General features: G+C 38.6%; 1 protein-coding gene across 8 annotated transcripts in view; it reads right to left on the bottom strand.

Moving 5' to 3' along the window:
• Positions 1–15,215, bottom strand: part of camk2a (calcium/calmodulin-dependent protein kinase II alpha) — a 901,358-nt gene that overhangs the window by 228,523 nt on the left and 657,620 nt on the right. For 6 of the 8 annotated variants that reach the window (XM_065287693.1, XM_065287695.1, XM_065287688.1 and 3 more), the window contains 2 exons: positions 10,132–10,207; positions 6,741–6,835 (listed from right to left, as the gene is read on the bottom strand). The exons of the other annotated variants lie outside the window; for them this stretch is intronic. In XM_065287693.1, coding sequence (XP_065143765.1) covers positions 6,741–6,835; positions 10,132–10,207 — 171 coding nt within the window. The remainder of the gene's footprint in view (positions 1–6,740; positions 6,836–10,131; positions 10,208–15,215) is intronic. 8 annotated transcript variants of the gene reach the window in all.

Here is a 15,215-nt window from a genome sequence, read left to right as displayed (position 1 = left end):
GCAAGCCTAGGATTCGGTTCGGTGGAAAAAAATTGTAGGATTCGGCCGAACCCGAACCCCGTCAAAAAGCCCAGTATTCGGCCGAATCCGAATACTGGATTCGGTGCATCCCTAGTTTATACTATTTTTTCTGATGTATTCTTTTATATTTTCTAAACTTTAATCAATTGTTGCCTGGCGTTGGGGTTAGAGTTGGGTTTGGGTAGGGATGTCATTTTATGTAAATCTAACCCTAAACCGAAGCGACAATGGTAAGAAAATAGGACAAAACAGTTGAGTTACCAATCCGTGAGAATGCCACGGAAAAGAAAGTCCGTGGCAGGGCCACGGAAATATGCGGAGATCCGTGAGAATGCCACGGAAAAATTAGCAAAAAATTCAGTGACTATGCCACGGAAATTCGTGAGATCAGGTTGCTTTTCTATTTTAGCTTTAGCCTCTTTTTCTGCATATTCAGCACGTACTTTAGCAGCTGCTGCTTTAGCCCGTGCACGGATTACTGCACTCCTTGATGATGCAGATGAGTGAGCACTTCCACTTGCTACAGAAGACTTAGCACGTTTTCCATCCATCTTGTCACAATGTTCAACACTAACTTTTCTCTGTCTTTTCACTTTGTTGTCCTCACTGCAGTGTAGCAACTGTAGCTATACAACCAGCTAACTCTGATGCAAAATGACAACAAGTCGTAGTGAGCGATTTCTTGCTGTTTACTGTGGCTTTAACATCATCTTACATGACAGAGTGAAAACTGTAACAGAGAAATAAAGTTTGACTGTTTTAACATAAATATTTTCTAATGAAATATACCTATATACAAATGTAAATACATATTTTAACTGTGTAGTCTTTTCTTTTTAAACAGTATTGTAACATTAACTTATCAACATAAAAATGAATTTTGTACTTACGACATTGCCTCTAGTGCTAACAACAAATGGATTACATGTGCTCTCATTCTGTCACCTTCCTTACTTCTGTACAGGAAATAACCTCTAACCCCAAACTCCAGGTCTACATCAAATCAAAATAAAAGTCTCTATCAAATTAAAAGTCCCTAACATTTTGCCTGAATGGCAACACACGGGTTAAAGATCCGAGTGAGTCACGACTCGAACAGGTCTACTATTCGATCTTAATTTTTGTTTTAACATCCAAAGGGTCTTATACACAATCCTGAATTAAACATTTAGGTGTGTATGAGTAAGTTTATATCGTCACATGAGCCACACTGAGTCGCGCTTGTGTCTGTGTGTGCGATCCTGTCTGTTTATGTGTGTGCGTGTTTATGCGCCCGTGTCTTTGGGAGGTGTGTGTGTGCGTTTCTGTGTGTGTGTGTGTGTGTGCGTGTGTGTGTGTTTGCATGGGGGGCTATGGTGTCTCTGGTTGTTACTAAAGCCTTGATGTTAAGTCTGTACCCTCATTGACAAAAAGTAAAGGGTTTTTTTAGATTTAGGCTTCATTACACAGATACTGATTGAATCATGTTATCCCTTATTTGCGATTTAAAGAAACTTAAAAGGTTTAAGACATTTTATCTCACATTTTGTTTTTGTTTTTTAATTAATGTTGCCTTAAACCCATCTGTTATCCATTTAGGGAACAATAAAATGTTTGCAAATATTATTTATCAAAGTTGACATTGTTATAATCCAGGGGCCGTTTCAGAAAGGTGGTTAAGTGAAAACTCTGAGTTTGTTAACCCCTGAAATGAGGGAAACTCTGAGTTTTCTGTTTCAAAAAGGGAGGTAGGTTAAACCTGAGACAGCGGGGTAAGTCAAGCCTGTTTCAGAAGGAGAGGTAACTTATACTCAGAGTCTGTTTCCGGGGTAACTTACTCTGTGAACCTAACCTGGTCGGGAGCAGGTTTTATCCTGTAAACTCAGAGTTTATGGCAGTCTCCTCCCCATTTTTAAAGGAGAAGCTGTGTTTAATATTGTTAGTTGCTTAAGTACATTCATTCATTGTGCACATTTTTATTTTGTACACTGTAAAATATGTTTTTAGCTGTCTTTAAGTTATAATTAAATTGCCAGTGCAAATCATTTTACCTTACTACTTTATATTTTTATATATTACACTAAACTTTCAAAAAAAAAATTAAAACAGTCAATTGAAAAAGCTTAATTGTAAAGCTAATATGATATACTTAGGTGCATAGATCGCCTTAGTGACTAAAATGTCATGTACTTTTATAGAGAATCCTGCAGATGATGATGTTGCATTCATTTGTAGAAAGTTAGATTTATGTCGCGAGAGAATTTTGAGACCCCGAGTGGTTTTTTGTCATATCCACTTACATTTATGTGAGCGAAATTATAATTTTTTTGCAGTCATTTTAGATATATAAATATCCTTATATATGACTAATATCAGTCTTTGTGGTGCTCTTACATCTATACAGTTGTCTTGACATTTCTTGCATATCCACTTGTCATTTTCGCTGGTCCAGTGGGTAGTGCTGTGCGCCGTGGTATGGGCAGATGTGCTGTCGGTGATCGAAGTTCGAATCCCGGCTCGGCAACTCAGAGTTCAAGTTTAAACTCAGAGTTGGTTGAACCTCCTTATTGAAACGGGCCCCAGGTTGTCACTAACGTGACAACAAACATTTCTTTAAAGACAAAACATTTAACAAATTTGAAATAGCTTACAGAGACACACTAGTCTTTTTTTTGTGTGTGGTTTTGTTAAACATGATTGTGTGCTTCCATTAAACTATCTATATCACCAACATCAGATAGGATTTACCTCTACATAACAGTAAAATCATGTACACATATTAAATAGGTAAACCTTAACATTTATTAAAAAATAAAAATATACTATTCGAGCATCCTAACCTGATATTAGGTTAGATTAGGTTTAAGATCAATCAGCGTCTATAGCTTTACGACTTACAGCACAAAACCCCCAGAGGATATGGGGGTGTGTGTGGATTGGTAGTTATCACGTGATAGGGGGTCCCAAATGATCAATGGCAGGATTTTTATGAAGTGGAGCAGGCCCTTGGTCTGCCTGAGGGGTTAGGTTCAACTTAGGTTAACATCTATCATTGCGTAATAAGCAAACATGAAATTATATTATAGTTTTGCGTATTTTTCTTAGGCAAACATTTCTTTTCAAACTTAGGCAGTCATCATACATTAGTCTTTTTCATACATTGTACATAGCTTTCTTCGCTAGTGTCAACTTATGTGGGAGATCTTGTAATCTCATCAGATGTTCTCAGGTGTCTTTTCATAATTTGTTCATAGTTTTCTTCGCTAGTGTCAACTCATGTCTGAGATTTTTGTAAATTCATCAGATGTTCTTACCCGTGTATTTTCTGAAACAAACTTTTGTTTTTCAAACTTCATACCTTTGTCTTTTCATTCTTTGTTCATAGTTTTCTTCGCTAGTGTCAACTTGTGTCTGAGATTTTTGTAAATGTTCTAGGGTGTATTTTTCTTAGGCAGACGTTTTCTTTTTCATACTTAGGCATTCTTCATACTTTTGTCTTTTCATACATTTGTTCAAAGTTTTTCTTCGCTAGTGTCAACTCATGTCTGAGATTTTTCATCAGATGTTCTTACCAGTGTATTTTCTGAAACAAACTTTTGCTTTTCAAACTTAGGCAGTCTACATACATTTGTCTTTCATACTTTGTTCATAGTTTCTTCGCTAGTGTCAACACATGTCTGAGATTTTTGTAAATTCATCAGATGTTCTTACCAGTGTATTTTCTGAAACAAACTTTTGCTTTTTAAACTTAGGCAGTCTTCATACCTTTGTCTTTTCATACTTTTTTCATAGTTTTCTTCGCTAGTGTCAACTTGTGTCTGAGATTTTTGTAAATTCACCAGATGTTCTCGGGAGTATTTTTTTTAGGCATTTTTCATACTTTTGTCTTTTCATACATTTGTTCAAAGTTTTTCTTCGCTAGTGTCAGCTCATGTCTGAGATTTTTGTAAATTCATCAGATGTTCTTACCTGTGTATTTTCTGAAACAAACTTTTGCTTTTCAAACTTAGGCAGTCTACATACATTTGTCTTTTCATACTTTGTTCATAGTTTTCTTCGCTAGTGTCAACTTGTGTCTGAGATTTTTGTAAATTCACCAGATGTTCTGGGGTGTATTTTTCTTAGGCGGACGTTTTCTTTTTCATACTTAGGCATTTTTCATACTTTTGTATTTCCATACATTTGTTCAAAGTTTTTCTTCGCTAGTGTCAACTCATGTCTGAGATTTTTGTAAATTCATCAGATGTTCTTACCTGTGTATTTTCTGAAACTTTTGCTTTTCAAACTTAGGCAGTCTACATACATTTGTCTTTTCATACTTTGTTCATAGTTTTCTTCGCTAGTGTCAACTTGTGTCTGAGATTATTGTAAATGTTCTAGGGTGTATTTTTCTTAGGCAGACGTTTTCTTTTTCAAACTTAGGCATTCTTCATACTTTTGTCTTTTCATACATTTGTTCAAAGTTTTTCTTCGCTAGTGTCAACTCATGTCTGAGATTTTTCATCAGATGTTCTTACCAGTGTATTTTCTGAAACAAACTTTTGCTTTTCAAACTTAGGCAGTCTACATACATTTGTCTTTTCATACTTTGTTCATAGTTTCTTCGCTAGTGACAACTCATGTCTGAGATTTTTGTAAATTCATCAGATGTTCTTATTAGTGTATTTTCTGAAACAAACTTTTGCTTTTCAAACTTAGGCAGTCTTCATACCTTTGTCTTTTCATACTTTGTTCATAGTTTTCTTCGCTAGTGTCAACTCATGTCTGAGATTTTTGTAAATTCATCAGATGTTCTTACCTGTGTATTTTCTGAAACAAACTTATGCTTTTCAAACTTAGGCAGTCTTCATACTTTGTCTTTTCATTCATTTGTTCAAAGTTTTTCTTCACTAGTGTCAACTCATGTCTGAGATAAGTACCCTAGTGCTTTAGTTTCATCAAACTAACCCACTTTTCTTAACTTGTTGTGGTCGAAACTACAGTTACTGTGTGTTCTACAGTATATCTGTCTTCTCACCAAACAGCCAGCCTACTCAACCCTCCCCAGCTCCTGACACTCTGTCATTTTTCATGACCATCAGACTTATTGGACCTGAGCAAATTGAATCTTTCCAATTTCTCATTTGCTCCTTTGCAACAAATGCACACATGCACACACATCACAGATTGTAAGGTATAGATGTTTTCAACAATAACAAAATAAACAAACAGCTTTTGTGGGCCAAACCTAACTTCCGGTAGACTAGTAAATAATTAATAACAACAGAGTCCCTCTAGAGTAAATTATTTCTGATAACAAGTAAAATAATATGTAAATTACCTTAGTTAATCATAAATCATCCTTTAAGCGTATAAGCTACTACACTGGGCTAATGTTATGGTATAAAATTAATGTATACAATTTTAGCTACAGATCTTTGAATTATTGCCTGGCTACCGAATCTTTCTTTTGCGCTATTGTGATCCATGCTTGCCATCTCCCCTCATCCTTAGGAAATCAAAGCATTTTTATTTTCTAACAAGGTATTTGTTCCAGAGGTCCGCTCAATCAATAGCCAGGCCAATAAACAAACACAGACGGGAAGTTTACTTTGGACCAGGCATGTAACCATGGCAACCGTATCAGATGAAACCTTAGTCTATAACTAAAAGAGTAATAATAATTAGCAATCAACAAAGGTAATATAGGATGTTCACTTCATTTGTTTCATGGTTTTGCCTTCTTGTCATTTGTTTAATCTAGTCTTGTGGCAGAATCATGATAGACCCATGTTTTGTGTGGGTTCACGTGGTCTCAGTATTGGTTTACTAGACCATGTGTTCCCTGTGTCTTGTCTCTTTTACCCCGCTCCCTTGTCATTCTCTCCTCATTATTGTTTAACTCCTGTCACCTGTTCCCCTCTTGATTTGCCCCCTTATTTAATGCCCTTGTGTTTGCTGTCCTGTGCTGGTTCGTTTTGATGCTGTCCTGTTTTCTTGTGAGTAGTCTTGGTAAATGTTCATAGTCAAGTTTAGTGTTTTGGTTTATCTAGTCTGTCCTTTATCGTTTACTTTGTTTTACCCCCTCGTGGGTCTTTGTTTTGTGTCCCTTTTCCCCAAATAAACCTTGTTTTGTGCACACTCTAAGCCTGCATCTGGGTTCCATTTTCTCCTCCTTATGGATACCTTAAAGGAATAGTCTACTCATTTTCAATATTAAAATATGTTATTACCGTAACTAAGAAGAGTTGATACATTCCTCTATCATCTGTATGCATGCACGTAAGCGCTGGAGCGCGTTGCGACACTTTGATAGCATTTAGCTTAGCCCCATTCATTCAATGGTATCAAACAGAGATAAAGTTAGAGGTGACCAAACACATCAACGTTTTTCTTATTTAAGACGAGTAGTTATACGAGCAAGTTTGGTGGTACAAAATAAAACGTAGCGCTTTTCTAAGCGGATTTAAAAGAGGAACTATATTGTATGGCGGAACAGCACTTTTGGGAGTACTTTGACTCGGCGCAGTAACACTCTCCCTCTCCCATTATGAGAGGGAGAAGGGGAGCGGATTTTTCAGGCAAGTTGAAGTACTCCCAAAAGTGCGGTTCCGCCATACAATATACAGGGATGTATCAACTCTTCTTAGTTAAGGTAATAACATATTTTAATATTGAAAATGAGTAGACTATTCCTTTAACAATTTGTTCTCTATACAAATAATATTTTTTGTTTTATCTCTCATGTAAATGCTTCTTACAGTTTTCAAAGTAGAAGCGATGGAAGTCCAACCCCTCCACCAGATTTCCCAGGGCTTCGGGCTCAAATGCTGTTACACTGGGATCACACATCTTCCTGCACACAAACATTGCTTAGTTACTAAGACTTACAAATACTGTTAAAATTCTGATTAACTCTTTCCCCGTTAACTCAAGTTAACTCGTCAATTAAGAGAAAACGCATCCCTGTCAAAAACGAGTATTTTACGGCAATCCATAATACCGCCATTATCCACCAGGTGGCGCTAATCCGAAACTTATAAAACCTGGAAGTATCATCCTAGAGCAAACAGCTGTATGTCCGTGTATGTTTTGAGTATCGCTCTGAATCTGATCTCTATCAAAAGTCCTTCGCAAAAATGCAATTATCTCGGCTTTTTGCTCAAAATTTTGTGTTTTTGAAGAAACCAACCCAGATTTGAAAGGTGGTAAAAAGAGGATGGTAACTAATGAAGGGGTTTTTTTTTAAAGCAGAGGGTCTGTTCCTACATTTGATATATTGTATGTATATATATTTAAAGAACATTTTCTGGAAGGCATTAAATGTTTGTTTAAAAGAAAAACGCTGGCAGTGAAAGAGTTAAACAAAAACATCTTGTTTTTTATTTTTTACCAAATGGTTGTCTTCCTGCTGTTCATATCAGAAATCAGACAAGGCAGACTAATGCTGAGTTTACACCAAACGCGTTTTGGGCGTCAAAATCGCGTCTACCGCGCGTGGTTTGCCGCTTGAACAATTTGGATGCATAAGCGCGTGCAGAGCGGAGTAGACACGCGGAAAAAGCAAGCATTTGACGCGCGTCAGAGGCAAACTCCGCTTCTTGTGGGAGGGACAAGTGCTATGCGGTTGTCTGTTTGCAAAATGACTGATGTTGATTGTGCATTTATCGAGAGAGTTACCAGTTTGTATTTGGTAACCTTACTATGGGGAAAATAAACGACACGGGTCGATAAACGTCACGTGACTCAAAAGTGAAGTGTGTATTACAATTACCAGGTTGCCCAATGTCCTCACTTACACTCTTCCAAGCGAGGTCCTTTTTATTCCTGTCTCCTCTATAGAAATAAGAACTTGTGTCGTATAGCTCCGGGTGTCTGCTTATGGACAATATCAAGCCTTGGGAGTGACTCCGGGCGGGGCTGCCATCACAGCAGCAAGCAGGCTCCTGATTGGTTAACGTGGCGCAAAATTCCGCCAAAGTTCAAATTTTTCAACTCGGGCGTCAGCCGCAAATTCGCGTGAACCGCAAGATGCACAAAAAGCACCATTCGCGCTTACCGCGCGTACCGCTCACAACGCTCAATTCGCGCCTTTCGCCCGAACTTCACGCGTGAAAGGGGCAGAAACGCGTCTTCCGCGTCGCGCCAAATGCCTCTTCCGCGCCGCGGGACCTCCTGACGCGCGTTAACGCGTCTTCACATTGACTTAACATTGAAATCACTCGCGCTTCACGCCCTTACCGCGGTTGGTGTAAATGCATCATTATACTAATATATTTTATCTTGCATGTAAATGCATGAACACAAGTCACGAGAAATCTGTGGAAGTGACACAGAAAAGACATCTGTGGTCCCGTCACGGAAAAAAGCTGAATTCTGTGACATGGTCATGGATAAACTGATAAAATTTTTAGTGACTATAACACAGATTTCCATGAGACCATGTTGGTCAGCAGTAACCAGGGGCCGTAATCACAAAGAATTTTATCTTACCACTAAGAGTACTCCTAAAGCGCACTGAAAGATTTTAGCTAGGAGTTTTCTCTTAAAAGTTATTCACAACGCCTTTCAGACCTACTTTTAGTAAGGAAAAATTATAACTCCTAAACTAAGAGTGAGTCTTCGTTGCCACGGATGACGTCAATTCTCATGCACAAGCTGCCTCGCAATGACCACGGTGATTGGTTGTTAGATGACAGGGCTGTCATGCGGAACATAACACAGATGTACCAAATCATGGAATTACAACTTCGAAATATGTCTGTGCCCTACACAAAATAATAATAGTAATGCCATCGAAATGCATATATAAAAGAAAAGTTGTGAATGAAATTAAATTAAATCAAGGTAGCCTTATACCCAAATGAAAACCGTCAATTGCCTAATAATAAAAAAACCCGATATTGGATTTACAATTGCTTGATTAATTTACATCCTATTAGCCTAAATAGACTACTTAAAGCAAGGAAATGTTGACCTTATTGAAGAAGCCTAATGTAATAAATAAATGAAGGTGGATTATGAACTCGCCAAAACGCAAAAGAAAGCCCAACTGGACGCAAGATCAGTTACTGCTGCTGTCCGAGTTGGTGCTGGAAAAAAGAAACATAATAAAAGGGAAATTCGGCACTGAGATATCAAGCAAAACTAAGCGTGAGCTGTGGGAGACAGTGATGCGCGGCAGCGCGGGTCAATGTACAAAACAACCGGCACCCCACCAACGTTTTCAACAAACCCGCCCGCATCTCGGACCGCAAAAAATAAATATTCCCAACCCGCTCCCTGGCCCGCATTTTTTTTAAAGTAGTAATTGTTTAAAATAGTTAACTGGCATCTTTATTTCAAACGACCCGACCGACCGCGACCCGAATATCATAAAAAATATTTTTGGATGACTCGTAACCGCAGGCACCCGCTCATTTCGGATCAACCCGCGCATCACTGGGGAGAGGATTTGTTTGCAGATCAATGCAGCATTCCCTCTTGTGTCGCGGACCCTGGACGACTGCGAGAGGCGGTGGTATGCATTACAATCGCAGTCAAGGGTTGAGATTGCAGCCTTTAAACGGGCAAGCACGGCAACAGGTTGGCGTACAATATTAAATATATAATATCATTATTGTTTCATGTAATTTTAAAAACTTCCTGCTTGTCATGAATGTAATGAATTATGAAACAAATGTCATAAACAATATGCTTACATTAAAGTGTGCTTTGGCAATGCTTTTGAGTTGGTGAAACTGTCCATGTATGTGTTAATCAGCACCTAAGCCATTTTACGATCCTTTGTGAATAGGTCTTAGTGAGTTAGGAGTCCTCTCGACTTCTTTTAAGCTGTCCCAGAGTTAGGTGCTACTTTTAGGGCTAAAATGCTTTGTGAATTACTTTTAGTGAAAAAAATTAAGAGTCCTAAAGTTAGGAGTGACACGCCCATTATTTTTAGTAGTTGCTCCTAAATTTGCCAGTTAGGAGCTACTTTTAGCCTAAAAAATCTTTGTGAATACGGCCCCAGAAGCACTGCACCCCCCACCACCGAAAACCCATCTGGCTCTATTGAAGGGAAGATCATTTGTTTTTGCATGGCATATTTTTATATAAAACCTTTGTAAGATCTTAAAAATAACATTATTGAGAAATGGCTTCAGAACTCACATGTAACTCTCAAAATCTCCATTGCTGATGGCTTCAATAAGCTGCTCAGTTACTTTGATGATTTCTTGTTTCCTTACTGAGAAGCAGAAACATGTTAAATTAAGGGCTTAAATGATAGTGAAAGTGCAATTCATTGGCATCATTTGTATGATATCCACAATTTATAATGAAAAAAACATAATTGACACTATGGGAGACCACATTTGGACCCAAATGCAAATGTATTTTAAGATTCCGAAAACAAGACAAGAACATTATCCAAAATATAAATCCAAATATAAATAAATCATGTTACCCTAAACAATGTTTGTCAAGAATATAGGGAAACATACAAATTAAAAACAAGAAGTATATTGACACAGTCAGAAAAATAACCAGGATGCTGGGTTCAGTAAGCAAGAACAAAAGATAAACCAAACCTGAACTCTAAAGGATGATTTGGCTCAATGGCTGTTGTGTGAATGAAGAGTTGCTGTGGGCATGACAGGCCATAGAGCAGGGGTGCCCAACCCTGCTCCTGGAGGGCTACCGTCCTGCAGACTTCAGTTCCGACACAGCTCCCTGTCTGTAATTATCAAGCAACCCTGAACACCTTGATTAGCTGCTTCAGCTGTGTTTGACTGGGGTTGGAGCTAAAATCTGCTGGACGGTAGCCCTCCAGGAACAGGGTTGGGTCCCTCCTACCATAGAGCAAATCTGGGCAAGAAAGCAAAGCCTGACTATACTGATGAGAACAGCAAACTCCTACACTGTAAAATATTCTTACTGTCTTAATTTTTTTTAAGTAATTTCCACTTACTATTATTTATCTTGACTAAAGATGAGTTGTTATAACCACAGATAATTTGTTATAACTTATAAATTATAGTTGAAAAAAGTCAACTTTATTTTATAAGTTGTAGCTCTTGTCAAGATGAATAATAGAAAGTTGCTTTTTCTGAGATAACTCAGTTTTTTTATTTTTTGTCAAAACATGTTTATTATTATGTTATCATGTTATTATTTTGTTTTATAGTGCTACTTAGCTGTATTTTTTAAGATATGCAGGTATAAATCAAAATAAACCAACTGCAGTTGAATTGATATTAATTGTAATGCACAACCAAAAAACGAGATTTCGGGAAAAAAAACGAGTTATCTCGTTTTGCAACGAAATATGTAAATTGGACGGAGTTTGTCATCTAATTTATCTATTCAATTCAATTTTATTTATATAGCACTTTGACAATTGTTAAATAGTTTCAAAGCAGCTTTACATTAAAAAAGCAGTTCACATGTAATGCAAGTGTCATTCAATATAATGGTTGAATATCTGCCTGGATCCGGACAAGCTAACAATTGTGGCATAAGTATATTTCCCAGATGAAGATTTTATCGTATTTGTTTTTCCCCGTTTTCACCAAGGTCGGACACAATAATATCTTAAAGATCTACTGTGTACTTTATTTAGTTAATTCTTAACAAAAACCCATGTTTTCTTTCAAAAGTATGTGCTCATTCATGTGTAATTACTTCCACCCCACTAATCAAAGAATTCTCGTAAGTGTAGAATCTGCTATTTAAAATGCATACTCTGGCTGAATCCATGTTGTGCCTCCATCTTTGAAATACATTCGCCGACGAGGGACATTCCTGAAATTCAAGCTCCGCCTTTCGCGCTTTCTCTCTACACTCACGCTGGCCGATAGCTGAAGCCTCCGGAGGTTGCATGTGTAGGCGGTATACGTCATCAAGACAGTCTTATTTCAGAATATTAACCATTATAAAGCTGACAATTATTCTTAGTTAATTGTAAATTGATGTAATATGCGTATGACTTGCGAATGTAATGCTCAGTTGATTTAAATAAACCAGGCTTGATGACGTATCCAGCCTGTGACCTGCGTAGCTGAATCCTTCGGCTGCGACAGCTGCAAACCGTGATGAACCTGCGATTTAATGCTTTGATTTGAAAGCCTGTTGAAGACATATTCTCGAGGACATTAAAACAAATCGCCAAGGAAGTGAAACTGGGATTTTAAACGACAACGTGACAGGAAAAACATCAAGACCAAAGTCACTATTTGAGTTAGTTTTCCGATGGGGCTCAAGGGACACTGAAGTTGCACTTTATATCTTCTCCACAGGTAATTCAGCATATTCGTTTACATCTATACAGTCCATGTTGTAAACTTGAAGCTTTATAGTTCCTTGGCTAACTTTAGCATGATCATGCATAACACTTGTTAGTGTAAACATGCATGTGGTTTATTGTGTTCAAACAGCCACACGCCGTCTCTCCGCCCATTTATGTAATCTGAGGTACTGAGATAAATGTTTTTCATCTTTTCTGACCTCTAGCACAAACACACGGTGACAGCCCTATTTTTAGCCTTTCATTGATAAAAGCGTCTGATCTGCACGTCTTTCGTTTCATTTTACAAGCGTGTGAAAGTTGCGCGATCTTTTTTCACCAATATGAGAGAAAGCTCTTACATATACACGGACATGTAACGTTTACTTAAAACATAAGCATTGTACTCTGACATAATGTTTGACATAATTCTCTGATAAAAGCGTCTGATCTGCGCGTCTTTCGTTTCATTTTACAGGCGTGTGAAAGTTGCGCGATCTTTTTTTACCAATATGAGAGAAAGCTCTTACATATACATGGACATGTAACGTTTACTTAAAACATAAGCATTGTACTTTGACATAATATTAGTTTGCGTCCATTTAAACCCTTCATGGTTGCTTTTTGTATGTGATTTTAAGCGGACATATCATGACAATCAGACTTTTTTCATGTTAAACATAAATCTGTGTTGCTTTGATGGATCACAGGCAAAGGACATTGCAAATTGTTCATTTTTTTTCTGATTGCTTTTGCTTTGTAGCTACTGGAAGCTATGTTAACCTTGGCATGACACGGCCGGGCCACAGTACGAGTTAAAACGCGTTCCAAATGGGGGGGGCTAGAAAGTAATATTCAGTTGCTTGTCATATAGACTTTCACCGCTAGATGGGAGTAGATCCTACACATTGGAGCTTTAAGAAGACCAGCAAACTACATTAGCTAATTCATGGTTGTATTGAAAATGGAATAGAAATCGTCGCCATACAAGAACAACGGCAAACGAATCAACAAGTTGACACGCACACGGAGATGCTCGAAGATGGAAACACCTGGCGTTTTGACTATTCTTCAGCAACATCAAAGGGTCAAGGCGGAATAGGTATCCTAATGAACACTAGACTTTCAAAGAGTCTCTATTGTGAAGATATCTGAACGAATAATGGTGGCAAACTTCGTAGGCAATCCAGCAACAACAATAATAATAGCTTATGCACCAACCAAGGACAATTGTGACTCCGAGAAAGATAAGTTCTATGATGACCTCCAAAAGTGTGCGAAAGACTTCCCAATCCACAATGTTCTTCTGATACTAGGAGATTTCAACACTCACGAAGACGAGACAAGGGACGCTGCAGCGGGCTGGGAAGCCGAGACAAAGGGAGCTGCAGCGGGCAGTGGCAGAGGCTGCGCCGGCTGTGGCAACAACCCTGTCCTCTTCTTCTTCCTCCTCGGCCAAGGCGCAGAAGCCGCGGCAGGAGAGGTGAGGACTGTGGTAGGCGCAGGAAATTCCAACAAGAACCCTTTGGATGGTGAATCCCATGAAACTCTCTTCTCCTGTTTTCCACAAAGGGAAACAGGTGGAGTGAAACTTTCTGGGGTAGGAGAGGAGGGCCTCGAATCGCTTAAGGCCACAACCCCCATGGCCATATCCTCCATAATAGGGAAAAGCGGGATGGAATGAGACGCTCTGATTGCGGCTGCCATCTGGCGATTAGGACCATGAACAGACATGGCGGCCCCCCTAGAGGAGAGTGTCCTGCGGACCATCAACCTGGTACCTCGAAAACAATCAAAGTCTCTGGATAGGCCCATGTGTCTGCTGGGTTCATTTGGCCTGTTCATTCTGTCACGTTACGTTTGACAGAACACAATCGCAAGACACAGGTGTATCAAAAATAGGAATTTATAACAAAAAATATAAATAAACAACCCACGAGGGGGCAAAAAAACATAACCAAGATAATAAATATGAATGATAACACTAAACAAGGTAACACTAAAACATTAACTAGAAAGAACACTAAACACTGAATAAACTAGCCTAAACAGACAAAGTATTCACATGGATCTAACAAGGTATGGAACAAGGCATGGAATCACACATAAAAACAACAACAAACAGGCACAGACTAACAAACACAAGGACCTTAAATAGGGGAGAACTTATGAAGACAACAGGTGACATGGATAAAACAATGAGGGTGACAAGGGAGCGAGGTTAAAGTGACAAGACACCGGGAACACGTGGTCTAGTAAAACCAATACTCAGACCACGTGATCTCACACAGAACATGTCATGATCCTGCCACAAGACTAGATTAAACACAGGATAAGCTAGCAGAACCATGACAACATGACCTTCGTAAATTTCAAGAAGGCATTCAACTCAATAGATAGAAGAAAAATGTTCGAGATCCTGCATCATTATGGAATCCCAATCAAGTTGGTCAGTGCAATCAAGACCATATACAACAACTCCAAAAGCGCAGTCCTAGTCGAAGGAGAATTAACAGATGAATTTGACATAACAACTGGAGTCCTACAAGGAGATACTCTTGCACCTTTTCTCTTCATCATCGTCATTGATTACATCCTGAAGAATGCAAAACTCAATCATGGGAGATCTCATGGCATCAACAAAGGCAAAAACGGCTTTGTCACTCAACCAAGACATTGTCGACGAGAACCAGCAACAGCAAATTTCGATCCTTGATTTCGCCGACGATCTTGCACTACTGGAAGGTTACCTAGAAAGAGCGCAATCCCAACTCGATGAAACAAGCAGAACAGATCAGGCTCATGGTAAACGTGAAGAAAACAGAAGCATTCACTATCCAGGATAAGAGTAAAAACTTAGAGCTAGGTAGCTAAAGGATTGAGTGGGTCAACAACTTCAAGTACCTGGGATCAATGGTCAAGTTGAGCAAAACTGACATCAGCACAAGAAAGCCCCTAGCGTGGGCAGCCT

Source organism: Paramisgurnus dabryanus, chromosome 18 (assembly GCF_030506205.2).
Source record: "Paramisgurnus dabryanus chromosome 18, PD_genome_1.1, whole genome shotgun sequence".
NCBI lineage: Eukaryota > Metazoa > Chordata > Actinopteri > Cypriniformes > Cobitidae > Paramisgurnus > Paramisgurnus dabryanus.
Note: the sequence above shows the minus strand (reverse complement) of the source record. Positions and strands in the feature narration are given on the sequence as shown.